Genomic DNA, 25,660 nt, shown 5'->3' with positions numbered 1-25,660 from the left:
TTTTCGTTGTCGAATTAATATAAATTGTATTATAAATTAATGAATAAATGATACTTTTTCTTACATGATTATGTGTTTACGAAGTGTTTGTTGTATATATATAATATTGTGTTTATGTTATACAGAAAAATATTATAACGATATAATATTTGTGTAAAAATACGGTTAAAAACGAAATGAAAATTTAAAAATAACAAATAAAAATAAAAGAATATTTAGGATAAATGATCTAAATGAAACTCGTAGTATTCGTTAATACAAAATTATCGATATAAAGAACGCCTAGGCGGTGACTTCATATGAGTTTTCAAAGTTTCGGTACAACACATTAAAACAATATGCGACACAGAAAGCAACATGAAAACCGGTTGATTGTTAGCCAAAACAATATAAACAAGAGTTGAAGTAATCGTATTTCGAAACCGCCGATATAGAGAAAGTCGAGAATGGAATTCGTATGAAGAAGTTATGAATTTTGCATGGTGTTTTACAGTGTAATCTTCATATATTGTAAAATTCAGAATGAGATGAGAATTAGTTGACGAAGTCTAAAGGAAAGTTGTAGTACTCGTCGATAAGAACGCATGGAGATAAAGAACATCGAAAACGTAGCTCGTATGTGAAAGTAATGAATTTTAAAAGATTAAAAATTTTACCTATGAAAGCGATGACGTGGCACCACCCGGAGGGTGCCACGTGGCCTTGTCGGATGAGTGCCTCCTCCAGAAAATCAAATGATGTGGATCACTGGAATGACGACATGTGGTAGCAGATGGGAGGAGCATCGTCGACAAGGAGTGGTACGCCCTCTGTACTGGCCTATAAATATATTCGATTTTTTTTTGGCCATTTTCACTCCAATTTCTCTCTAAAACTCTCTCAAATTTCCTGAAACCCTGAGGCCTAACTTGTAACATCCCGATGTTGAAGTATTTTCAATTTTAAACCTATTTATGAAAGAATATTGCATTTTTGATCCTTGGGTTTAAGGAAGGTTGCTAGAATGGCGCATAGTGGCAATATGGTAATTTTGACCAGGATTGGATTAGTACGCAGGGCGTACGTTGTGTATGCTAAGCGTACTAAGGCGCGCCCCGATACGCTAGGCGTACACCTCGTACGCGAGGCATACATGGTGAAAGTGCAAACCATAATTCTTAGGGTTTGGTCAATATATAAAAATCATTATCTCTCATTTCTCATCCCTCACCAGCCCCCCTTTGTGAAAATCGACCCTCTATCAAACCCTAAGTGAGAAAGTGTATTTTTAGCTTATTTGTGTGCCTTTTTGGTGTTCTTAAAGAATGATAAGTTGGTGCAAGAACCTTGAAGATTGGAAACAACTTAGATATTGGATTCCACACTTGCTAGCAACATCTTGGAGGTAAAAACTTCACAACTTGATCATTCTATCTTGTAGATCTAGCCATTTCTTCCTTTAGGGCAATTTTAGTCCCAAATATGGTGATTCTTGAGCATGGCATGTTCTTGATAAGATAAGTCGTCCTTTCAGACCTTATGGGGGGTCTTAAGTCATAAAAATGTGGGCTTGATGGTTAGTTTTACTCCATGCATGCTATAGAAGGTCTTAATGCATTAAGATGTTGAGATTTGGTGTTTTAAGCGCTCAATGGACATGCAAAGTCATAAAGTTGGAAACTTTATGACTCATGGTGGTGTTTTAGCCTTGGATCTGCATTTAGACGTGTTAAGTTGAAGAAATTAGTGCTTAATAGGCTAAGAGGAGGATTGTTGCATACATTGGGTGTACCGCAGGGTACGCTGCGCGTACGTAGATCTGGCCCCGATGCCTCGGACATGCTTGTATGTCCCGCTTACCTCCAGAGTACGCTCTGCGTACGAAGCCTGAGTCAACTCGACGGAGTTGACTTGGTTAAATTTGACCAAATTTCACCAAGGGTATTATGGGAAAATGTTATTCATTTAGAATGAAAATCGTTTGACATTTAATATTTGGGTTGAGCCGGTATTTGAGAGCAGAGTATTGACTAGATATTCGTCAGACTGTTAGGTGAGTCTGGTGGTTGTCGAGGCCAACAAAATTAATAACCCTAAATCTTTTACACTAAAATAGTGTATAGTGGTAAAGGGGTCGAATCCGCGAAGATTTGTTCAATTTTATAACTTTATGAAAATCTTTTTGTAGAAATACTTGTAAAATGACAATAGAAATAAAAATAAGAGGTTTGGTCTTTTGAAATACTTGAAAAAAACGGATTTTTATTGAATTTTTTTGACCAGGCAATCCACATATTATCCGGTCATGTTTCGGGTTTCCCAAAAAATTCATGGGTTGACCTGTGGCCTTTTATATTATTAGTTAAAAAAAATATTACTACATTTATTAAAAAAAATAAAGGGCTTGGTTGAGACTCATGTGCCTGCTTTTGTATTGTAATCAATCGATCAACTACTGCCTCTTACAGGCTTTCATCGCCTCATCTGCCATTGCCCTAAAATCACAAAATACCCCAAATCGCAAGTCGCAACTCTAAATTCGTTGGTCGCCGGCTCTCGACAGCGACCGTCGACCGACCACGGCTTCTCCTTCGTCTTGTTCAGTGGCTGTTCTTGGCTTCCTGCTGATCGATTAAGAATATAAGGTACCTTGTACTATTTTTTTCGAGCATTTCACAAATCACCATTACAGCTTACACGTGTATGTGTAATATGTGTCATTATGTCTGTTGAATCTGTGTATGTGTTCAATTTGTTCACTGTGTGTGTGTTCAATAAATAAGTCAGCTGGGGATCTAAACAACATTATATGGGTTAAATTTTCCATAATCATAAACTAATTTCTTTTCTCATAAGTAATTCTGCATATATAACTTAATTAGAAATCATGCTACAGAACGTTATGTTGAATAGTTGATTTGGTGATATCATATGACAATTGTAATAGCTGTTTGGTTACTGTGTGTAATCAGTAATCTGTATAACTGTGTGCTCACAATGTTAAATATGTTATGTTAGCAGGGCAGGGCCATAGGTATTTCACACCCCGGGCAAAGAGACTTGATAATGCCCCTATATTTGTACTAAAACCATATACAACATAGGTTTATTAAACGAAAATGCAACATATTTTTTTAGTTGAAAAAATCTGTAACTATGCAAATAAAGAAGTTGCAAACATTACCTAAAATGATGTCTTCATGAGGTTCTTTGAAGCAAAAACATCAATTTTTATAGCGTAGGGAGAAACTGGATTGCTTGTAGTCTTGCACTTCTTGATCTTCATAGGGAGAAAAAGAGTCAAGGTCTCTTTTCCCAAATCATCCATATCATTCCTTTGTTACAACAACCAAATGTATCGTTTTTTCTCAACTAAATTGTTTATTCGTTACCCTTGTGAGCTTATTTAGGGCTTATTTGGTTGTTTTCATATGCTATTTTTCTGATCCATATCTACCGTAGAGTATCAATACATGTGTGGCTGTGTAATTGGTTAGGTTTTCTTCTTTAGCTATAGATACTAAAAGATATTTATTTGGTTATGCAATTGGCTTACATTTAATTTGGAGGGATGTATTTTCATGTGGTTTCAATCCTATACTAGAGGATACAAAGCTTACTAAAATGTTATGGTATGTGTTACTTGAACATGTAGATTTGATTGATCCTTGGAAATTATCCAAACAATTATCTTTAGACATGTGACTTTCCCTTTTTCTAGTAGAATGCAAATCAAAATTTCATTATCCATCCAAACAGAAAGAAAAATCTAGAATAGGAATAGGAAAGTAAAATACACACAAATTTCAATATCCTACTTGTTACCCCCAAAATCAAATTTAAATTCTTGTATGGAACTGTTAGCTTACATTTCACCAATTTTAGTCCATATTTTTCCATTGCACCTGTGTTTACCAACGTTTTGATTCCAGAATGATGATGTATTGTGCTTTTATATTGCATTATTAGTTTCCAATAAAAGCCTTTACTTGCATTTCACTCCAGGAATTTGTTGATGGCATTTTATAGGGCATCAAGGACCTGAATGAATGCTAATGTATCTGTAGTTTGTATTAATTATAGATCTTGCATCCAAATTCAACTGGACATCGAAGGAAACATTTCACTACAAGTTTACAGGTCTCAAGGTCATGAAAACACCAACATTCCCTTGACAAGAAGAATACAGAAAAATGGAGTCACAAATTCCCTTTGAGAAAGAGGCTTCCACTTCCACACAACAACATGATGATGTATTCATTAAAGATGTAATCACTTCTGAAACAAACCATGTTGCTTCTAGTCAGCCAGGTATACTAAGGGTCTGGATAAAGGGAATACTTATATTTTTCTTATCTTATCAAGCTGCCTTTGTTATTTTATTTGTATACGCATTTTATTTAATAATTTTTAATATAGTGAAAAAAGCAACACGACAATGGGCAGCTTGGACACGTCAGGAAGAGGAAAGCTTCTTTACTGCACTACGCCAAGTTGGCAAGGCAAGCAACAAGTTTTCTCTTCTCCATTATTGTGATATATATCATTTGATTTATTTTAAAAAGGAAGTAATTTTTACCAATATTTGTTGCAGAATTTTGAGAAGATAACTTCTCGTGTCCAAAGTAAAAACAAGGATCAAGTTAGACATTATTACTATCGTCTTGTAAGACGTATGAACAAGTTACTGGGACCCGAACTTTCTCTTGATGCCAAAAACTCTAAGGATACTAATGCTGCTATGCTTCGATGGTATACAACTATATAACAATATAACAATATTCATGATTCATCTCTTATTAATTATAAAAGATAAAACATCTTTGTTTTGCTTTTACAGGTGGTCGTTACTTGAAAAACATAGCTGTAAAGCCTCAAAACTTCACTTAAAGCCTCGAAGATTCAAGATGTTCTTGGAGACATTGGTTAGTTACTTCTCTATACTCATGTTATTTATTTATATATCATGTTTAATTTTGCATTTTATGAACTTGGAAACCTTTTTTTTTTTTTTTTTCTATGAAGGAGCACCAACTACTGAAAGACAGAAAGAAGAATATAAGAAAACGATCTACAACAACACAAGGGGGAAATGGTTCACATCCTGTTAAACCACCAAGACAACGCCGTAGATCAGGTATTTTAATCTTCTCATCAAGGGTATTTTAGTCATTCATTAATGTTTTGTTTCTACTTTCTAATTCTATTAAAGGTACTGCTCCCACCACCACCACCACAGATGCGTATAAGAAATGGGAGAAGGCTGCAATAGCTGGTGTTTCTTTAGTTGCTGATGCTGCTGAACATTTGGAAAGGACAGCCTTGGATAAATTAGCTGATACTGTACAGGATTTACAGGGTGGTGAGTTGACCCCGTTGACCAAATAATAAACTTACACTTTTGTTTCTTTAATTTTTAATACTTAATCTTGGCTTTCAGGAGAGAAAGGTTTGGATTCTATTCCTAAAACCAAAAGTATCATCCCCCCTGTGCCAATTTTTCATCAAAACATCTTGTCTTCAATGAAACTTAAACTTCAACTCTTCCCTGTTGATGAAACTACACGGAGAGCCTTGGAAATGGTAAGAAACAATAATAAATTATGTGCTTTTATCTTTATCTGTATAATAAATGAATATTTTTATTTTATTTTATTTGTTAGGACAATCACAACCCGCATTTGGAGCTGACTTTAAGTACACGAAAGAAAATATCATCGGTTTTGGAACATATGACACGTAAATGGGGTAGCTCTACTGTAGCAGCATCTGGAGAATTAAAACTGGTGCCTTATGATGTTCAAACATCAAATCTTTCCAATTCTCAGAAATGGAATCAGGATTCCCTTTTAACTGCTGGAGATGTATACGCCCTAATCGGAAGCCCTCCCGTTTTCCGTTTAAGGTTTCTCTCTCTCTTAAAATTTTCATTTCTTTTTAACAACAATTTCTACAACATTCTAAGAAAAATCATTGATGATGGTTTTTGTGTTTTTTAAGGTATGGTTGGTTTGGTAAGGGTGAAGAAAGTAACAATGTTAACAATGGTATTGGTGGAAGTGTGGGAATGGGATTGTCTACATTGGACTGGGTTGATAGTCTTACTAACATAAGTGTAGGTGATCTGCTCTCTGAGGTATCTCATAATGCAGTGGGTCCCACTCCATGTCATCAGCAGATTTCGTACAGCTGTGATTCTTTTGATGCTGCGATTGCTGCCCACATTAACAAAAGTCATGATGCCAAAAATAATGGATTCCATTCCACCACCATTCAATCTTCAATATATGATGCCGAGGAAACATGTGATGCCTTTTCCTTCCCTAACAATAATACTCAGAAACCACACATGATGATTCCATCAGCCTCTCCCAATCAGGTAAACTAAAACTCATCATCATTTTCTTTTCACCACTCACCACTTCTTTTTTTTTTTTTTTAATTATATTTTTTTTTATGTATGTTCATAGAAATCACCTGAACCAGAGGAGCCGAAAGAATGTGAGTTTGATGAAAATCATATTCCTCCCCCAAAGGATCTCACCTCACTTACTGATATGTATTGGGTATGTATTGTATTGTCTTAAATGTTAGTTATATTTTAGTCAGAAATAATGGATTATAATTAATTGCAGCCGGAGTCTTTAGGAGCATTAGATTTGGATGTAGCATCGTGTAGATATCATGACACTGGTGATGTTATTTTAAGTGATAGTCTTGGACTTGGAGGATTGAATTGTAGCCTTGATGCTTTTCAAAGCTGTTCTTTTTTTGGGCTCGAGAAGAAAGATACCACCACATTAACAACTCTAGGACCTCCTGCTTCTTCCTCACATGGGGAGGTTTGACTTCTTCTGTTGACCTTTTACTGTTAATATAATATCCCATCATCTCACTTTTAACCTTTTGCTTACTAAAAAAAACCCAACACAAGTTTTTCAATCATACGAGACTTTGTTAATGTTGTACAAAAGTAACTCTTAATTCCAGGGGTTTCATGCTCTACATATTTGACCCAAGCATCTTTCATAATTTGTCAAGTTGTATTTACACATAGAGTTTTTTTTTTTCCGGATCATAGAATGTCTTCTTTCTTATCAAAAATGATGTTATTTTGGTTGTAATGTAATGCACTCAGTTCAAACTTGTTGAATATCTCAATCCAATCCGACATGTTTAAGTAAATGAGTTGAGATTTTCCAAACAAACCCCAACTTTTTTTTTTCAAATTCAACATGTTTAATAAACGGGTTGAATATAGGTTAATCTATTTAAATTTCCAAAAAACACTAAAAATCCAAAAAGTCAGTTCAAAACTTAAAAACTCGAATAATCATTTATGTTTGACAATAGTACAACTGTAATACAAACACAATTTAAGTGTTCGCAAAACATTATAAATGTTTAATTATTAATTTCTTTGTAGCTCAACTATCATTTTCAGCTTTGATCATATTACACCCTTTTTATTGGGTTTGAGATTGACTGAGTTTCAATTACCTAATATGATTTTGTGATTATTATGTTCAAGGTTATTTATAAGATGGAAGAGAATCTATAATAGCGATTAGGACTATGTGAGACAGTGAGAGTAACAAAGTAGATGACCAACTAACATTTTTTGTTTTTATTTTCAAAGCTTTTAATTATAAAAATAGTGATTACATAGTAATACTAAATAAATATAAATTAAAAACATTATGAGTTTTAAAGTGCTTACGAATTGAAATCATATTGAACCTAAATCTACCTATTTAGTTAAATTGAAGTTGATCCATTCATTTAAACAAATTAAACGGATTAAAAATCTATTTTTGATAATTTGATTCGATTAAGTAAGACATGTGTTATGTTTGTCTCTTTCACCCGCATAATATAAATAGAGTCTTATGTTTCTGTTTTCGTTTCTTTTTACCCAAACTAAAGCAGTACAAAAATTTCACCTCTAAGATTTCACTTCAGTGAATCACGGATTCCTTCGACATATCTACATCTATAGAATCAACAAACATGTCGTACTACCATGCACCAAAAGATGATTCGTAAAGTTTCCCCTTCTTCTTTGACCTCATAATCGTCATTTCCCAACCTCCTCTCATCATATTCATCATTATTTTTCTTTACCTTATGTGTGCTCTGATTTCGCCCGCATCTTATATCTACTCTAGCTTCACTCCCCTCTCATTTTAGACTTTCTTGTACGACCTATGTCAGAAATGGATACAAGGCTTGATGTGAATCCATTAATGTAAGATTTAGATCCACAATTATTCTAGCTTCAATGGCGAATATTTAAGTTATTGTCGATAAAAAGTTTGTAGTTGGACTTTGGGTTGGGTCGATGGGTCCGTTTTTAGGTGTGCACTGGTTTCCTCGTCCCTTCTATTAGCGATACGTTTCTAGCCTTAATTGGTCTGGTCGTGCCTTCGATTTTGTTACTTTGAAGAAATTAGAGCGCTCAGAGCATGCCTACACTTTGTATGCGGGACGTCGCCTAGCTACCTTGATCGTTTGGCTATCTTGGGGTCGTTCATCGGTATGTGTGTGGGACGAAAACGCCTTGTTTCCTTAAATGTTTGGCTTATATAGGTCTGTGAGTGGGACGCGCCTTGTTCCCTAAATCGTTAGACTTGGCTTGGTTTGTTCATTGATATGTGTGTGGGAAGAAGCCTTGTTCCCTTGGTTGTTCATGGGTCGGTGTATGGGATGATGGCTTGTTCCCTTGATGGTTTTTCTTACATGGGGGCGTTCACTGATCTGTGTGTGGGACGACGCCTAGTTCCCTTGACTGTTTGGTTTCCCATGACAAAACCTTGCCAACCTCGCATGCGTTGGTTGTCAAGTACCCATGTTCCCTTGAACATTTGGCTTGCACGAGGGTCGTTCACTGGTTTGTGTATGAGACGTCAACTAGTTCCCATGATTGCTTGGCTTGCCATTACCAAGCCTTGCCAACTTTGCATACCCTGGTCGTCAAGTACCCATTTTCCCTTGAACATTTGGCTTGCATGGAGTTCATTAATTGGTTTGTGCTCGGACGACGCCTAGTTCCTTTGACCGCATGGCCAAGCCTTGCCAACCTCGTTTGCCTTGGTCACCAAATACCCTTGTCGAGCACCAATGGGTGGTGGTCCCTATGGTACCCCTATATACATATTGCACTAAGAGCTTGGTGACATGAATATGAGTTAATTTCCATGAGGATGTATAACACTCAAAACTAAGCCACCGCATTGGGTTGTAGTTTCCCATAGCCTATTATTTTACTAAGTGTAAGGAGACAATCTCTTGTCAATATACATATAAATGAAATTAAGTGGCTTGTTTAAAAGAGGGGGGGGGGGGGGGGTTGAAGAATTTGAGTGATGCAGAGTCGATCTTGGCAGCAAGGCCACACAGAGTGGCCTTGCTGCCAAGATCCACTCTGTGACTTACAATAGCTCATCGCGTGTTTAAGTTGTCTACAAATGATTTTACCATCTGCTTGATGAGAAATACTTCATAGCAGCCTACACGACTTATTTGTCTATGCATGGCCAACAACATGTGTCTTTGAGGGTCAAAGCCCTGCTGTTGGTCGACAATCATGTGGTGTGCACACACTTCACTTCTATCATGAATGTTGACTTAAAGGCCCAACTCATGTTCCCCATAGGTGGATGAACAATCTAACACTTGGTGAAATCTGCATCACCAAGTGCACGTTCCGTATTAGGGATTCTATTTGATTTGATTGTGATGTTGCAGTAATAAAATCACAACATTTGTAGTTAAATGATTTCCTTTGATGTTATTATGAACTTTTAATAGATCGATAATTTGACATCCAAAGAAACATATTTTATAAATTTACATGTCATTCATATACGATATCAACATTTTTTTTGTCAATTTTCTCATAATTGCTAGTTTTTATTAATCTCAATTTATACTTTTTGTTTCACTAATTTCAACCCAAAGAGTGTCATGTTACAATGGTTATATATCATTGGTGGTCTTCCTTTGTAAATTATACTATATATTAAACCAAAAGTTCTTAGGTCGGACGCAGTGGGTGCGGGAAAGGGGTGAGGGAAGCTTCCCTCATTCCTACACACCACTCCATGGGTGAGGGAAAGGTGAGGGAAAAAATGTGTGGGAAAGAGATGGAAGAGGAGTGCCACACTCTCTCCCTTCATGCTATTGGTTAGTTTTTTTTTTTATTTTTAAATATTTATAAAATTATATACCTACTAAAAAAATATAAAATATATATTAAAATTTATGGTTTTTAATTCCCTACAAAATGAGTATAGTATATGTATGAAATATATTTTTTAAAAAAAAAAAGTGAGGAAAAGGTTTCCCTTCCATTCCTTGGCTTTTAGGTGAAGGAAAGAAAAGTGAAGGAAAAGAGAGTTTAACCCACAAAAAGTGAGGGAAGCTTTCCTCCCACACCATCCAGTCTTAGCAATAGTGGACTTCACAATTTTGCCACGGTATTTTCTTTTTTACACTTTTGTCACAGCATATACTTTTGCTTTTTACACTTTGCCATCATACTTACACTTTTGCCACAATATATACTTTTCTTTTTTATATTTTTGGCTTTTACAATTTGTCATAATAGTTTTTTATATTGGTAGGTTTGATATCTATATAAAAAATAAATTACAAAAAATTATCCATATAATTTATAGAAAAGGTCATGTTATGTTTGGATTTTTGACTTTGACCACAATACTTTTATATGTTGGCAGGTTTAACCCCTATGTAGAAAATCTATTACAAAAGTTGTCTATGTAATTTACATAAAAGGTCCGTGGTCAGTGCATAATAGAAATTATGTATGTAATCGGGATAAAAGGCAATTTCTAATTTCTTATTATTTACATAAGTAGATTACTGATATGCTTTCCCGTGAAGCGGGTTAAAGGGTAATTTTTAATTTCTTATTATTTCCAATTATTAGGAATTAAGAAAGAGATTATATATTATTTAATTTATATCTATTAAAATGTAAATATATAATTTATCAGGAATATTATTACCTACACAAATATACCACACCACAATGGCTCTTGCAAATCCATTTGAAAGGTCACTAATTACATCTTTCAAAACTTGAAGGAAGTGCGAACATAGTAATGATTAGCATAAATTAAAAGAAACTTTTCAACGTTTCTTTCTTTAATTAAATTAAAACAAATTTTTAATATTATCAAATAATTACTTATTATTAATAATTAGAATGTTTTACAAAAGTTGTTATTGACATGGCAGTGGGATATTTTTGAAAGATGATTGTTATTGCGATGATGTAGAACTAATTGCAAACGCTGATGTGACACAATCGAAAGATAGTAAGATTGCACTGATATGGATGAGCTAATACTACTTTGTATAAGAGGGAGGTATAATGATTATATGTTGAAGTCAAATGCATCAAGATGACCATACTTTTGTCTTCTATTACAAAATGACAATCACCTTCGTTAAAAATGTCTTGTAAATTCGCAACGAAATATTTTCTAACAAAAACTTGTCCGTAAGGTATTGACAAGATGTTATATCTATAAATTCCCTTTATTTCAACTCAACTACCATATTTATTTATGACTTGTGAAAGACAAGATCAACTAATTTATGAGAGATCGACCCAACTACAACCATTATAAATTTCATGAATTGTGCATTATTACTTTAACAATCATATATCTAAATTTCTTCCTTTTCTGTCATATTTTCATTTTAGTACTTTTAATTTAGATAGTTCCACCAGAAGGAGGAAAATTGTTGACATCAAAGATCCTCTATAACCTTCGGTACGAGCATCATGCACTTCTGCTATTTATAGGCATTCTTTAATTAAATTAAAACAAATTTTTAATATTATCAAATAATTACTTATTATTAATAATTAGAATGTTTTACAAAAGTTGTTATTGACATGGCAGTGGGATATTTTTGAAAGATGATTGTTATTGCGATGATGTAGAACTAATTGCAAACGCTGATGTGACACAATCGAAAGATAGTAAGATTGCACTGATATGGATGAGCTAATACTACTTTGTATAAGAGGGAGGTATAATGATTATATGTTGAAGTCAAATGCATCAAGATGACCATACTTTTGTCTTCTATTACAAAATGACAATCACCTTCGTTAAAAATGTCTTGTAAATTCGCAACAAAATATTTTCTAACAAAAACTTGTCCGTAAGGTATTGACAAGATGTTATATCTATAAATTCCCTTTATTTCAACTCAACTACCATATTTATTTATGGCTTGTGAAAGACAAGATCAACTAATTTATGAGAGATCGACCCAACTACAACCATTATAAATTTCATGAATTGTGCATTATTACTTTAACAATCATATATCTAAATTTCTTCCTTTTCTGTCATATTTTCATTTTAGTACTTTTAATTTAGATAGTTCCACCAGAAGGAGGAAAATTGTTGACATCAAAGATCCTCTATAACCTTCGGTACGAGCATCATGCACTTCTGCTATTTATAGGCATTCTTTAATTAAATTAAAACAAATTTTTAATATTATCAAATAATTACTTATTATTAATAATTAGAATGTTTTACAAAAGTTGTTATTGACATGGCAGTGGGATATTTTTGAAAGATGATTGTTATTGCGATGATGTAGAACTAATTGCAAACGCTGATGTGACACAATCGAAAGATAGTAAGATTGCACTGATATGGATGAGCTAATACTACTTTGTATAAGAGGGAGGTATAATGATTATATGTTGAAGTCAAATGCATCAAGATGACCATACTTTTGTCTTCTATTACAAAATGACAATCACCTTCGTTAAAAATGTCTTGTAAATTCGCAACGAAATATTTTCTAACAAAAACTTGTCCGTAAGGTATTGACAAGATGTTATATCTATAAATTCCCTTTATTTCAACTCAACTACCATATTTATTTATGGCTTGTGAAAGACAAGATCAACTAATTTATGAGAGATCGACCCAACTACAACCATTATAAATTTCATGAATTGTGCATTATTACTTTAACAATCATATATCTAAATTTCTTCCTTTTCTGTCATATTTTCATTTTAGTACTTTTAATTTAGATAGTTCCACCAGAAGGAGGAAAATTGTTGACATCAAAGATCCTCTATAACCTTCGGTACGAGCATCATGCACTTCTGCTATTTATAGGCATTCTTTAATTAAATTAAAACAAATTTTTAATATTATCAAATAATTACTTATTATTAATAATTAGAATGTTTTACAAAAGTTGTTATTGACATGGCAGTGGGATATTTTTGAAAGATGATTGTTATTGCGATGATGTAGAACTAATTGCAAACGCTGATGTGACACAATCGAAAGATAGTAAGATTGCACTGATATGGATGAGCTAATACTACTTTGTATAAGAGGGAGGTATAATGATTATATGTTGAAGTCAAATGCATCAAGATGACCATACTTTTGTCTTCTATTACAAAATGACAATCACCTTCGTTAAAAATGTCTTGTAAATTCGCAACGAAATATTTTCTAACAAAAACTTGTCCGTAAGGTATTGACAAGATGTTATATCTATAAATTCCCTTTATTTCAACTCAACTACCATATTTATTTATGGCTTGTGAAAGACAAGATCAACTAATTTATGAGAGATCGACCCAACTACAACCATTATAAATTTCATGAATTGTGCATTATTACTTTAACAATCATATATCTAAATTTCTTCCTTTTCTGTCATATTTTCATTTTAGTACTTTTAATTTAGATAGTTCCACCAGAAGGAGGAAAATTGTTGACATCAAAGATCCTCTATAACCTTCGGTACGAGCATCATGCACTTCTGCTATTTATAGGCATTCTTTAATTAAATTAAAACAAATTTTTAATATTATCAAATAATTACTTATTATTAATAATTAGAATGTTTTACAAAAGTTGTTATTGACATGGCAGTGGGATATTTTTGAAAGATGATTGTTATTGCGATGATGTAGAACTAATTGCAAACGCTGATGTGACACAATCGAAAGATAGTAAGATTGCACTGATATGGATGAGCTAATACTACTTTGTATAAGAGGGAGGTATAATGATTATATGTTGAAGTCAAATGCATCAAGATGACCATACTTTTGTCTTCTATTACAAAATGACAATCACCTTCGTTAAAAATGTCTTGTAAATTCGCAACGAAATATTTTCTAACAAAAACTTGTCCGTAAGGTATTGACAAGATGTTATATCTATAAATTCCCTTTATTTCAACTCAACTACCATATTTATTTATGGCTTGTGAAAGACAAGATCAACTAATTTATGAGAGATCGACCCAACTACAACCATTATAAATTTCATGAATTGTGCATTATTACTTTAACAATCATATATCTAAATTTCTTCCTTTTCTGTCATATTTTCATTTTAGTACTTTTAATTTAGATAGTTCCACCAGAAGGAGGAAAATTGTTGACATCAAAGATCCTCTATAACCTTCGGTACGAGCATCATGCACTTCTGCTATTTATAGGCATTCTTTAATTAAATTAAAACAAATTTTTAATATTATCAAATAATTACTTATTATTAATAATTAGAATGTTTTACAAAAGTTGTTATTGACATGGCAGTGGGATATTTTTGAAAGATGATTGTTATTGCGATGATGTAGAACTAATTGCAAACGCTGATGTGACACAATCGAAAGATAGTAAGATTGCACTGATATGGATGAGCTAATACTACTTTGTATAAGAGGGAGGTATAATGATTATATGTTGAAGTCAAATGCATCAAGATGACCATACTTTTGTCTTCTATTACAAAATGACAATCACCTTCGTTAAAAATGTCTTGTAAATTCGCAACGAAATATTTTCTAACAAAAACTTGTCCGTAAGGTATTGACAAGATGTTATATCTATAAATTCCCTTTATTTCAACTCAACTACCATATTTATTTATGGCTTGTGAAAGACAAGATCAACTAATTTATGAGAGATCGACCCAACTACAACCATTATAAATTTCATGAATTGTGCATTATTACTTTAACAATCATATATCTAAATTTCTTCCTTTTCTGTCATATTTTCATTTTAGTACTTTTAATTTAGATAGTTCCACCAGAAGGAGGAAAATTGTTGACATCAAAGATCCTCTATAACCTTCGGTACGAGCATCATGCACTTCTGCTATTTATAGGCATTCTTTAATTAAATTAAAACAAATTTTTAATATTATCAAATAATTACTTATTATTAATAATTAGAATGTTTTACAAAAGTTGTTATTGACATGGCAGTGGGATATTTTTGAAAGATGATTGTTATTGCGATGATGTAGAACTAATTGCAAACGCTGATGTGACACAATCGAAAGATAGTAAGATTGCACTGATATGGATGAGCTAATACTACTTTGTATAAGAGGGAGGTATAATGATTATATGTTGAAGTCAAATGCATCAAGATGACCATACTTTTGTCTTCTATTACAAAATGACAATCACCTTCGTTAAAAATGTCTTGTAAATTCGCAACGAAATATTTTCTAACAAAAACTTGTCCGTAAGGTATTGACAAGATGTTATATCTATAAATTCCCTTTATTTCAACTCAACTACCATATTTATTTATGGCTTGTGAAAGACAAGATCAACTAATTTATGAGAGATCGACCCAACTACAACCATTATAAATTTCATGAATTGTGCATTATTACTTTAACAATCATATATCTAAATTTCTTCCTTTTCTGTCATATTTTCATTTTAGTACTTTTAATTTAGATAGTTCCACCAGAAGGAGGAAAATTGTTGACATCAAAGATCCTCTATAACCTTCGGTACGAGCATCATGCACTTCTGCTATTTATAGGCATTCTTTAATTAAATTAAAACAAATTTTTAATATTATCAAATAATTACTTATTATTAATAATTAGAATGTTTTACAAAAGTTGTTATTGACATGGCAGTGGGATATTTTTGAAAGATGATTGTTATTGCGATGATGTAGAACTAATTGCAAACGCTGATGTGACACAATCGAAAGATAGTAAGATTGCACTGATATGGATGAGCTAATACTACTTTGTATAAGAGGGAGGTATAATGATTATATGTTGAAGTCAAATGCATCAAGATGACCATACTTTTGTCTTCTATTACAAAATGACAATCACCTTCGTTAAAAATGTCTTGTAAATTCGCAACGAAATATTTTCTAACAAAAACTTGTCCGTAAGGTATTGACAAGATGTTATATCTATAAATTCCCTTTATTTCAACTCAACTACCATATTTATTTATGGCTTGTGAAAGACAAGATCAACTAATTTATGAGAGATCGACCCAACTACAACCATTATAAATTTCATGAATTGTGCATTATTACTTTAACAATCATATATCTAAATTTCTTCCTTTTCTGTCATATTTTCATTTTAGTACTTTTAATTTAGATAGTTCCACCAGAAGGAGGAAAATTGTTGACATCAAAGATCCTCTATAACCTTCGGTACGAGCATCATGCACTTCTGCTATTTATAGGCATTCTTTAATTAAATTAAAACAAATTTTTAATATTATCAAATAATTACTTATTATTAATAATTAGAATGTTTTACAAAAGTTGTTATTGACATGGCAGTGGGATATTTTTGAAAGATGATTGTTATTGCGATGATGTAGAACTAATTGCAAACGCTGATGTGACACAATCGAAAGATAGTAAGATTGCACTGATATGGATGAGCTAATACTACTTTGTATAAGAGGGAGGTATAATGATTATATGTTGAAGTCAAATGCATCAAGATGACCATACTTTTGTCTTCTATTACAAAATGACAATCACCTTCGTTAAAAATGTCTTGTAAATTCGCAACGAAATATTTTCTAACAAAAACTTGTCCGTAAGGTATTGACAAGATGTTATATCTATAAATTCCCTTTATTTCAACTCAACTACCATATTTATTTATGGCTTGTGAAAGACAAGATCAACTAATTTATGAGAGATCGACCCAACTACAACCATTATAAATTTCATGAATTGTGCATTATTACTTTAACAATCATATATCTAAATTTCTTCCTTTTCTGTCATATTTTCATTTTAGTACTTTTAATTTAGATAGTTCCACCAGAAGGAGGAAAATTGTTGACATCAAAGATCCTCTATAACCTTCGGTACGAGCATCATGCACTTCTGCTATTTATAGGCATTCTTTTGCACCGTTATAGTTTTCATTAATTATTCAGATTTCTCCATTTTCTCAATATTACATTAAGATATCTTCGTAAGTTGGTTATTTGACTTTGTTTGCACATTCAATAAAAAACAAACAAGATTAAAATTGACAATAAAAGATTAAATGAAAATCCGTGAAGCATGTATTAACAAGGTTCTAAATTACGTAAGATGTGACTTAGCGGTAATGTCAAGTTTCAAGCTTTTTCGAGCCTTGGCGAGTCATAATGTTTGTAAGGCGTGACTTAAAGCGGCAATTTTCTATATAATTAATATTTTTATATGTATTTTCAACTATTATTCATTTTTATACAAATATATGAGTTAAGTCGGCGTTTTGGCAAAGTTTGGCGGCAGGTGCAAGCCTTGGAGTCGTGACGCGGAGCCATGACTAGCTTTTTAGAACCTTGTGTATTAGTAATATTAATCATATAATTATGCAAAAAGAGAAAAAAAAAGCAGAAAAATAAAACATGTAACAATATTTCATGAACTTTTAACAAAATTTTGGGTTGTACTCAGCATTAGAGGCTTCCTCATATGCTTTTGTTGCCTCACGGACCCAATCATGAGTGTTACAAGACTACATCTTACGAAATAGCGGCATATGTGGTATGAATTCAGATTATGTTTGTGCTTTGACGTGTCTTCATGATACGATTTCGGGCTTTGACTTCAGCGGTTTTACTAATAAGGACATCGCCCTTCCAAAAGCCCAACATTCATTGGCGAGTGTCCTTTTTAGTAAATTTGTCCAATACATGGAAGTTCACTTCGACATGACGATTAGGCAGAAAGCTATTTTTGAGTGTTTAAGGGGCCCACATGCTCAGGATTTTCTTATGGCTATTCCTATTGACGGTCTTGGCCAGCATATGTCGCCAGTGGAGTATCGTGCCATCCTCAAGTATCGCCTTATGATCCCTTTATTTCCGGCTGACGAGACTTGCCCTGTTTGTCGTAAGGCGTGTTTAGACTCGTTTGGGGAGCATGCAGTTCATTGTAAAGAGCTCCTGAGTTTCAAGTACCGACACGATCTGGTTAGGGATGTTCTTTTTGACATATTTAGACGCGCTGGGGTTTCTGCCAAGAAAGAGGCACCTGTGAACTTTCTGACTGACCCATTGGAAGGAAGATCAACACTTAGACCAACTGATGTTTTAGTATTTGGATGGGCTGGAGGAAAACATGCATGTATGGATCTAACAGGGGTTTCCCCTCTTGTGGGTTTGGGGAGTGGAGGTTTCACGATAGAGCAAGCTGCTTTAAAAGCTGCATCAAGCAAAGTGGCGAAACATGAGAAAGCGTGCATAGAAAATCAACACACGTTTATACCCTTTGCATTTGACACTTTCGGTTTCATTGCGCAAGAAACTGTGGAGCTACTCAATAGAGTCCAACGGGTTATGCATTGTTATGTTATGACTCCAAGATCTATAAATGTTTTTAAAAGAAATAGTTTTATCATCCAAAAAGAGATTGCGACACAGTTTGTTGCTCGTTTACCCGCTATGTCTATGTAAATATTTCTTGATTAATATTAAAAAAAAAAAAAAAAAAATCGTGAATGCCTATCAATTACCAAGTTAAAGATGTATACATATTAAATAAAATAAAATAAACCATTTTTTTAATTCTATATTCATTCAGTTGGGTTTTAACCTAAGATATAAAATATGAATTTGTGCTTAAAAGATATTTAATGTCCCATGGCTTTCTTGATAGATAAACGAAAAATTCGAGAAAGAATCAACAATGGCATTCCTCACTCATTTCCCTGTTGCTCCGATTCATCATCACTCGTCTTCTCTCTTCACCAGATTCTTCCTTACTCCTAAACCCAAAACCCTCTTAATTTTCGCTACACTTTCTCCGTCTCACTTCTCTTCAACATCCACAATAATACCCTCTTCTTCTTCTTCTTCTTCTTCTTCTTCTTCTTCTTCTTCTTCTCTCGAAACCTTTCAAGAAATTTCACTTCCAGAAGAAACCCCCTTACAGATTGCCCAAGAGAAGCTTTTTATTCCTCCAGACACCGAAATATCTTCCGAAAAATCTCCCAGAATCTTGAGAGGTTCCAACATTGTCCTCAGCAAATATGCTAGAGATGCTCAGATAGTTTCAGCCGAATTCGTGAAGAGCAGTGTTGAAACTGATGCGTGTCCGTCTGATGGGTCGCCGGAGTTTGCCCTCGTTGGGCGTTCGAATGTTGGGAAATCATCTTTGCTTAATTCTATTGTTAAGAGGAAAAAGCTCGCGCTTACTTCAAAGAAGCCAGGTGAGCATACCATGTGTTTGATTTTATGTCTCTGAGAGTGAGAAAACAAGCAAAATACAATTTATACCCGAATGAAACATCAATCGTTGTTTTTTTATGAATATACTATTACTAGTTTGTTGTCTTCCTCCTCCAGCCGGATCAACTTCAGTTATTAGGGTCTGATCCATTGCCCCTTCTGATACCTTCATGGCCATTTCCACTAACTTAAACACTAAGAAGAAGAACTGCATCTTGTTTTCATGTGTTGTTCATTTGTTTTTCAGGGAAAACACAATGCATCAACCACTTTCGAATTAATGACAGTTGGTACTTGGTGGATTTGCCTGGATACGGGTAAGAGTTTTCTGAGTAACATCTGAAAATATGATCACTTTTTGTTGTGTTTCAACTTATCAATGATGATAAAGTACATGAAACTGAAACGGAAACTGATTATGGTTTTGACAGATATGCATCTGCACCACATGAACTTAAACAAGATTGGAACAAGTTCACAAAAGACTATTTTTTAAACCGGTCAACACTGGTGTCAGTCTTCCTTCTCATCGATGCCAGCATTCCTGCCAAAAAGATTGACCTAGAATATGCAAGTTGGCTGGGTCAGAATCAGGTACATCATTAAAACATGTCATAAGATAAATATTAATCACTCATCGTTCTTCTTATTAACACAACACGCTTTTGTTAACTTGTTTAAGGTGCCAATGACAATAGTATTTACAAAATGTGACAAGAGGAAAAAGAAAAAGAATGGTGGAAAGCATCCGGAAGAAAACGTGCAAGATTTTCAAGAGTTGATTAGCAAATACTTTGATTCAGTGCCACCTTGGATTATGACCAGCAGTCTTACAAATCAAGGTCGGGATGAGATTTTGTTGCACATGTCTCAGCTTAGAAACTACTGGCTCAATCATTAGATTACATGTTTTTTTTTTTTTTTTTTTTTTTTTTTTAATTATTTACTTGTTGTTTTGGTTTACAAATATAGACTTTAATGATATTATCCATTTGCATTATTCAAGTTTGTCCAAGTAAATACAATATCCAGGGTAAGCAATTCCCACAACAATCCAAAGAAATCGTATAGCAAAACATATTAATTTTCGTAGCTTAACAAGAGCTTCATTCCAATCAAAACACAATGTCCCAAAACACCATTTGATTTGTTTAGAAAAACAAACTAATGTAACTTAACAAAAATGCAATCCCGTTTTTGTTTCCCATTAAACCAAAAATTCATAATTTCTATCTATAACTATAGTGTTAAATGTTTGTTATTGCAATAATATTTTTATTTCTTAATTGTTACTACAATAAACTTGTTTTATTTTTTTTAATAAAATATGTACCACAAATTTTTACAATGCAACAACATATCGAAAGAATCTTGTTGAAACGGGATAAAGGAGGTAGATGTTGATACTTGATAGTCAAGCCTCCAATGAGCAATTTGCTTCACAACTGATTACCAAAATTTTAATTGTAAATTAGGCATTGTTGGTCAACTTATATTTTAGGGATAATCAGGAAAATGGCAATCTAAAATACAAGTTTATTTCCTTATAATCAACTATTCAATCATTTGCAAAATTGATCAACATGCCCAAAATGAGTATTTTCCGCACTTGTTTGGCTCTTAGTCTTTAGTAGAAACTAAATGATTCAAACGTCTTAATGATTTATTGCTGTTTAGTAAGATTGTTGATCTTTTGAACGAGAAAAATAAATAAATTACTTTAACTTTAAAACAAAAACGACTTTAAAGAACACAAGATTGTAACTGAATTCTCAAAAATCTTTCAAAACACGAAGATTCACCAAAAACACAGGATCATAAGCGATTAACTCAGTGATAGGAAAAGGTTAAAGTAGTTTTTTTTGTTGATTTGCCACGTAGGAAAAAAATTCCACACAGTCGCTGATTAAGGAGTTCATACTCTAAGTTATAATACAAACAACCAAACATCAGAATGAGATCAAACACACGTAAAAATTTAACCAAACCATAGGCATAACAAGTTTGAATCAAATAGAAAGTAGCTGCTTTCTTTTCCATATCAAAAGTAAAAATCTCATAAGCAAACAAACATCATCAAAATCCAAAACTTGTTGTTCAGATACTAAAATACATGAAAATCTTCATTTGAATCTAAGCACTGGCAACAGCTCCCTTGCTCCTTGGGGTTGCTTGAGTCCCTGTTTAACCAACATCATTCATAAAAACAAAATCAATATCCAAAAACAGATCAAATTACAAATCTTTATGGCATAAAAACAAGTTTTTACCTTCTCTAAAGTTGCTCTTGAACCTACGTGGAACATTACGAAGGTACCTCATCCTTCCAGTTCCTGTTGTCTTCCTTCTGATTGCCTTCACACTCCAGTTGTCTGTATCCAATAAGACATGTGCAAATCAATCAAGACTTCTAATTTTTCAAGATTAGACTCCAATTTGATTTATCAAATAACAGTTTTATCATGTTTTTCAAACTATATAAGGTTGATATGGATCAAACTATGATAACGGGTGTGTCTTATTTACTTCACACCAAGATAAATAAGCCAGTATAAAGGAAGAAACGGAATAAGAGAGAACAATCATATCAAAACTAGGGATTGATTTGCATCACTGTGCAATGGATTTTTGTTTGGCGATGCAATCAAGAGTTTAGGGAGCGAGCAATCAAAAAAACTAATACGATTTGTGCAAGTTATAATGGAGAAATATCTACTTGCTAATTTTGTGACTACAATTTAGCATCAACTAGAACCAACTAGAAAACGAAAAAAAGTCGAAATCAAGATAAAGGCAATAGCAGTGATGCTTCTATGTTGATCATACGAGTTCAAATAAACAACAGATGAAAATCGAAACGCAAACCGATTTCATTAACAAAGTTTTAAACAAAATTTATAGTTGATCCGCGGATTGATGAGAATACATGTTCTTAAAATCCAAAGAAACAATAACTGTAGATCGAAGAAAGCATACATACATTGAAAGGTTCAATAGACTAGGTTCGATAGACTTACATTTTCTGACGCGGGCAGCAGGATAGGCACACGCAGAGCAGCGGCTCTTTTGAAGGTGAAAGCTGCGGCGGCCGCACCTCACACACAATGTGTGTGTCTTGTTCCTCCTCTTTCCGAAACTCCCGGTTCCCTTACCCTTCAATTAGTAATTCCAAAACAAAAACCACGAAAATCAGTACTGAAAATCGAACGATTTCAAATTAGATGTAATGAGAAGATCTGTAAAGAAATGAGGGTTCTACCATGTCTCGAAATGAAGATGACCAAAACCCTAGCGGTAGCTGATCTCACAAATAAGAAAAGAAGACGACTGAAAACGTTTATGGCTCTTATACGATGCGGTGGAACTAGTCTAGGGTTTCCTTGTCATGGTTTAAAAGGCCAGTAAGATTTTTGGGCTGCTTCTTGTTTGTTCATGTTTACATTGGGCTATTTTATTATTCTCATGTCACTCAAATTTTTTTTTAAACTATGATATGTTGCATTAAAAAAAAAAAAAATAGATTTGGTTTTGAAAATCCAAACCAATTTTGAAACTGGATTGGATCAAATTGGATTAGAATCTGGTTTTCAAACTTATAAAAAAATTAACAAAACAAAATAAATGGATAATGACAATTAACAAAACAAAATAAATGGATAATGACTTGAAACGTAATATATTTTTCGATCTGTATATATTTGATCACTGAGTTTTTTTTTTCGTTTATATTTACTCGTTCAACTTGTTAAAATGTATACGTTCGGTCCTTATGACCGATTACTCCAGGTAAGCCGTGAAAAATGATCTAACAGAGTAATATATTTATCATTTTGTAGACATTTAGTCCTTAATATTGTTGTATATATTTAGTCTTTAATATTTTTATGTTTAATATTTTTTATGTTTCAAAATAAGTAATATTTTTATGTTTAATATTTTTTATGTTTCAAAATAAGTATTTTTGGTTTTGCACTCATTAAGTACTTATAAAAGATTTCTTTAGTTTTTTCTCACGACATCTTACGTGAGACAATAATTGACGAAGTGTTTACGGTTGTTGATGTTTATGTCTATCGCGATCTCGAAAAATGCATTACCTTTTTAAGTCATTATCCCTAAATTAAAAAAATTGCAAACAATATTTTAGTAGTTGCTCGTAGAACTGTATAGATAGAATTGCACAAACCGTTTTTCCCCTAAACTGGTTCGGTTCAAGTCAAAAAAGTTAACACCAACTAAAGGCTAAACTGATTCTTCAATAACAATATACGAACCTTTGCAAACCGGTTTGGTTCGGACAAAACCGGTTAAAAACCGCCGCATTGGCCTATTCTTCGTTTGGCTTATGTTTTTGGTTAGTATGGATGATAGATCCGCTAGATTAATTTTTGTTTTGGTTATTTACTTCAAAATTGTCTATTTATAATTTAAAAACGAAAAGAAAAGAAACAGTAGGCATATATGCATTGGACTATCCTGAACTTTAGTTGTTTCGTAATTCCACAATATAGTACCTTTCGTCATTGTTTGATTATGTCTGAGCCCAAATTTCTCGGACGGGCATCCCTTGTTCATATGAGTTTCAATGTTTAATTATCTTCTTTTTTAAAAAAAGCACCACATTTCTTGCATCACGTTTTATTTGATCCGCTCAACATTATACATAAATCATAGTTACACCAAATCTTCAGGTTTCTAATTGTTTCGTTGGGCATTCAAGATTTTTTTAGGGGGTTTAAGTGGTATTTTTCAACTTTGAGTTTTTATAAAAGTATTTTTTAGGCATCCGGGATAGTACAAAAGTTGAAAATTGTATTGAGAAACCTCTAAAACGTTGGTCTAGAGAAACCTCTAAAATATTGTATAACAACAAATAAATGAAATAATGTATGAAAACAATATATTTCCACTATACGAAAATCAGTTTTTTTTATAAGTTTGGAAATTGGTTTCTAAACCGATTTTTTTAATTGGTTTCACCTAAACTGTTTTCAAGTGTAACTTTCTCAAACCGGTCCAAACCGACATATAGGTTTCATACATATCCGGTTTCACCTAAACCAGTTTCATTTTTTAGATCCGTTTCGTTTGCAAACCTATTTCTGTAACATCCCAACTCTCAAGTATACATTTAAATGTCTACTATATTCATACTGATAGGGTAACTTGATGAGTTGGAGGCCTCAACTCGTCGAGTAGAGATTGAGATTGGTCGCGTGATTTTAGAACTAACTCGACAAGTTGGTGGACTCAACTTGACGAGTTGGAGTTGAGTGAGAAAACCCTAATTTTTAGGGTTTGCACCCTGTTTAAAGGACCTTAAGTACTTTACTCCGCCTACCTCATCACCTTATCACCCAGAGACAAACCCAAATCGAGTTACTTTCATCTTGAGAGTATGTTAAGGATAAGAGTGTGTGTTCTGATGCATTCCTTGAAGAGTGAAGAGCTTGGAACAAGAAGGAGTCTATAGATCTGGCATCTATTCAGTTGTAGCAACCATTTAAAGGTAAAAAGCCATTACCTTGATCACTTGTTTATTAGATCTCTCCATTAGAGAGTTTATGGCTATTTTTAGCTTCTTCTTGAGTCATTATTGGTTTTGAGCATGCTTTAAGGTTAACACTTCAGATATGGACACTATTAGGCCCTTTAGGCCTAAAGACTCAAGCTTTATCAAGCTTTGGCCAATCTTCATGCCTTAAACTCCTTGTTGAGCCTTGATTTGGCAAAGTTAGCCCCTAAATGTCATGCACGGACGTAAAGCTTGCAGCTTTACATGGTATCTCAACCCTAGAAGGCTAGATCTAAAGTTTGGGGCCTTAGTCTTGCTTAAAAGCGTCTGAATGAGAGGAGCTGATGGAACTCGACGAATTGGTTAGGGTTTTCCCCCGATGTTTTGGACACTGTGCAAACTCGACGAGTTGGTGAGATAACTCGGCAAGTTGACTCGAATTTTCCCGATTTTTTTAGAACAGAAGGAACTCGACAAGTCGCATAGATGCACACGACAAGTTGAGTCAACATGAACTGTTGACTTGAGTGTTGACTTTCGTTGACTTTTTAGGGTTTGGTCAAATTGTAGACTTCGGCGACCATGGAAGGGTAAAATGGTCTTTTACCTTTT

At 33.5% G+C, this 25,660-nt stretch overlaps 3 protein-coding genes and 1 long non-coding RNA gene across 16 annotated transcripts; 3 read left to right on the top strand and 1 right to left on the bottom strand.

Annotated features, from left to right (window-relative positions):
* Positions 1-2,396: 2,396 nt before the first annotated feature.
* Positions 2,397-7,164, top strand: TKI1 (TSL-kinase interacting protein 1). Of its 4 annotated transcripts, none has more exons than XM_078960851.1 (12): positions 2,397-2,624; positions 4,063-4,290; positions 4,399-4,481; positions 4,574-4,731; positions 4,820-4,904; positions 5,005-5,116; positions 5,219-5,341; positions 5,420-5,562; positions 5,643-5,884; positions 5,980-6,358; positions 6,450-6,545; positions 6,615-7,164. In XM_078960851.1, exons 2-12 carry the CDS (start codon positions 4,173-4,175, stop codon positions 6,825-6,827), a joined length of 1,752 nt encoding a protein of 583 aa, XP_078816977.1. In that variant the 5' UTR covers positions 2,397-2,624; positions 4,063-4,172; the 3' UTR covers positions 6,828-7,164. The 4 variants fall into 4 exon arrangements, with proteins under 4 accessions (XP_078816977.1, XP_078816973.1, XP_078816976.1 ...); XM_078960847.1 differs by having other exon boundaries at positions 2,398-2,624; positions 5,192-5,341; XM_078960850.1 differs by having other exon boundaries at positions 2,398-2,624; positions 4,047-4,290; positions 5,192-5,341.
* A 2,764-nt stretch (positions 7,165-9,928) lies between these two features.
* Positions 9,929-17,202, top strand: LOC145002201 (uncharacterized). Of its 10 annotated transcripts, none has more exons than XR_013661853.1 (12): positions 9,929-10,164; positions 10,347-10,457; positions 11,242-11,372; positions 11,714-11,783; positions 11,916-12,457; positions 12,590-13,131; positions 13,264-13,805; positions 13,938-14,479; positions 14,612-15,153; positions 15,286-15,827; positions 15,960-16,501; positions 16,634-17,202. It is a non-coding gene; the product is annotated as an uncharacterized LOC145002201 (long non-coding RNA). The 10 variants fall into 10 exon arrangements; XR_013661846.1 differs by having other exon boundaries at positions 11,242-11,783; positions 11,916-12,046; positions 12,388-12,457; XR_013661852.1 differs by having other exon boundaries at positions 11,242-11,783; positions 12,590-12,720; positions 13,062-13,131.
* A 1,734-nt stretch (positions 17,203-18,936) lies between these two features.
* LOC144999662 (P-loop containing nucleoside triphosphate hydrolases superfamily protein) lies at positions 18,937-20,538 on the top strand. Its single transcript, XM_078958787.1, has 4 exons — positions 18,937-19,514; positions 19,781-19,850; positions 19,965-20,127; positions 20,216-20,538. Exons 1-4 carry the CDS (start codon positions 18,992-18,994, stop codon positions 20,432-20,434), a joined length of 975 nt encoding a protein of 324 aa, XP_078814913.1. The 5' UTR covers positions 18,937-18,991; the 3' UTR covers positions 20,435-20,538.
* A 998-nt stretch (positions 20,539-21,536) lies between these two features.
* LOC145002243 (large ribosomal subunit protein eL37z) lies at positions 21,537-22,907 on the bottom strand. Its single transcript, XM_078961546.1, has 4 exons — positions 22,793-22,907; positions 22,551-22,686; positions 21,804-21,905; positions 21,537-21,713 (listed from the first exon to the last, which is right to left on the bottom strand). Exons 1-4 carry the CDS (start codon positions 22,793-22,795, stop codon positions 21,667-21,669), a joined length of 288 nt encoding a protein of 95 aa, XP_078817672.1. The 5' UTR covers positions 22,796-22,907; the 3' UTR covers positions 21,537-21,666.
* Between the last annotated feature and the right edge of the window lie 2,753 nt (positions 22,908-25,660).

Source organism: Lactuca saligna, chromosome 6 (genome assembly GCF_052625555.1).
Source record: "Lactuca saligna cultivar CGN05327 chromosome 6, ASM5262555v1, whole genome shotgun sequence".
NCBI lineage: Eukaryota > Viridiplantae > Streptophyta > Magnoliopsida > Asterales > Asteraceae > Lactuca > Lactuca saligna.
The sequence above is the reverse complement of the archived record's forward strand: the minus strand, read 5'-3'. Positions and strand labels throughout refer to the sequence as shown.

What these genes read in the sequence shown, in the direction of transcription:
- TKI1 (XM_078960847.1), top strand. Translation starts at nt 4,173, where the DNA reads ATGGAGTCACAAATTCCCTTTGAGAAAGAGGCTTCCACTTCCACACAA. An exon ending in AGATGTTCTTGGAGACATTG is followed by an intron (nt 4,905 to 5,004) that starts GTTAGTTACTTC and finishes TTTTCTATGAAG; the next exon opens with GAGCACCAACTACTGAAAGA. An exon ending in CCTCCCGTTTTCCGTTTAAG is followed by an intron (nt 5,885 to 5,979) that starts GTTTCTCTCTCT and finishes GTGTTTTTTAAG; the next exon opens with GTATGGTTGGTTTGGTAAGG.
- LOC144999662 (XM_078958787.1), top strand. Translation starts at nt 18,992, where the DNA reads ATGGCATTCCTCACTCATTTCCCTGTTGCTCCGATTCATCATCACTCG. An exon ending in GTGGATTTGCCTGGATACGG is followed by an intron (nt 19,851 to 19,964) that starts GTAAGAGTTTTC and finishes TGGTTTTGACAG; the next exon opens with ATATGCATCTGCACCACATG. An exon ending in GTTGGCTGGGTCAGAATCAG is followed by an intron (nt 20,128 to 20,215) that starts GTACATCATTAA and finishes AACTTGTTTAAG; the next exon opens with GTGCCAATGACAATAGTATT.
- LOC145002243 (XM_078961546.1), bottom strand. An exon ending in TGCTGCCCGCGTCAGAAAAT is followed by an intron (nt 21,906 to 22,550) that starts GTAAGTCTATCG and finishes TATTGGATACAG; the next exon opens with ACAACTGGAGTGTGAAGGCA. An exon ending in CAAGAGCAACTTTAGAGAAG is followed by an intron (nt 21,714 to 21,803) that starts GTAAAAACTTGT and finishes TTGGTTAAACAG; the next exon opens with GGACTCAAGCAACCCCAAGG.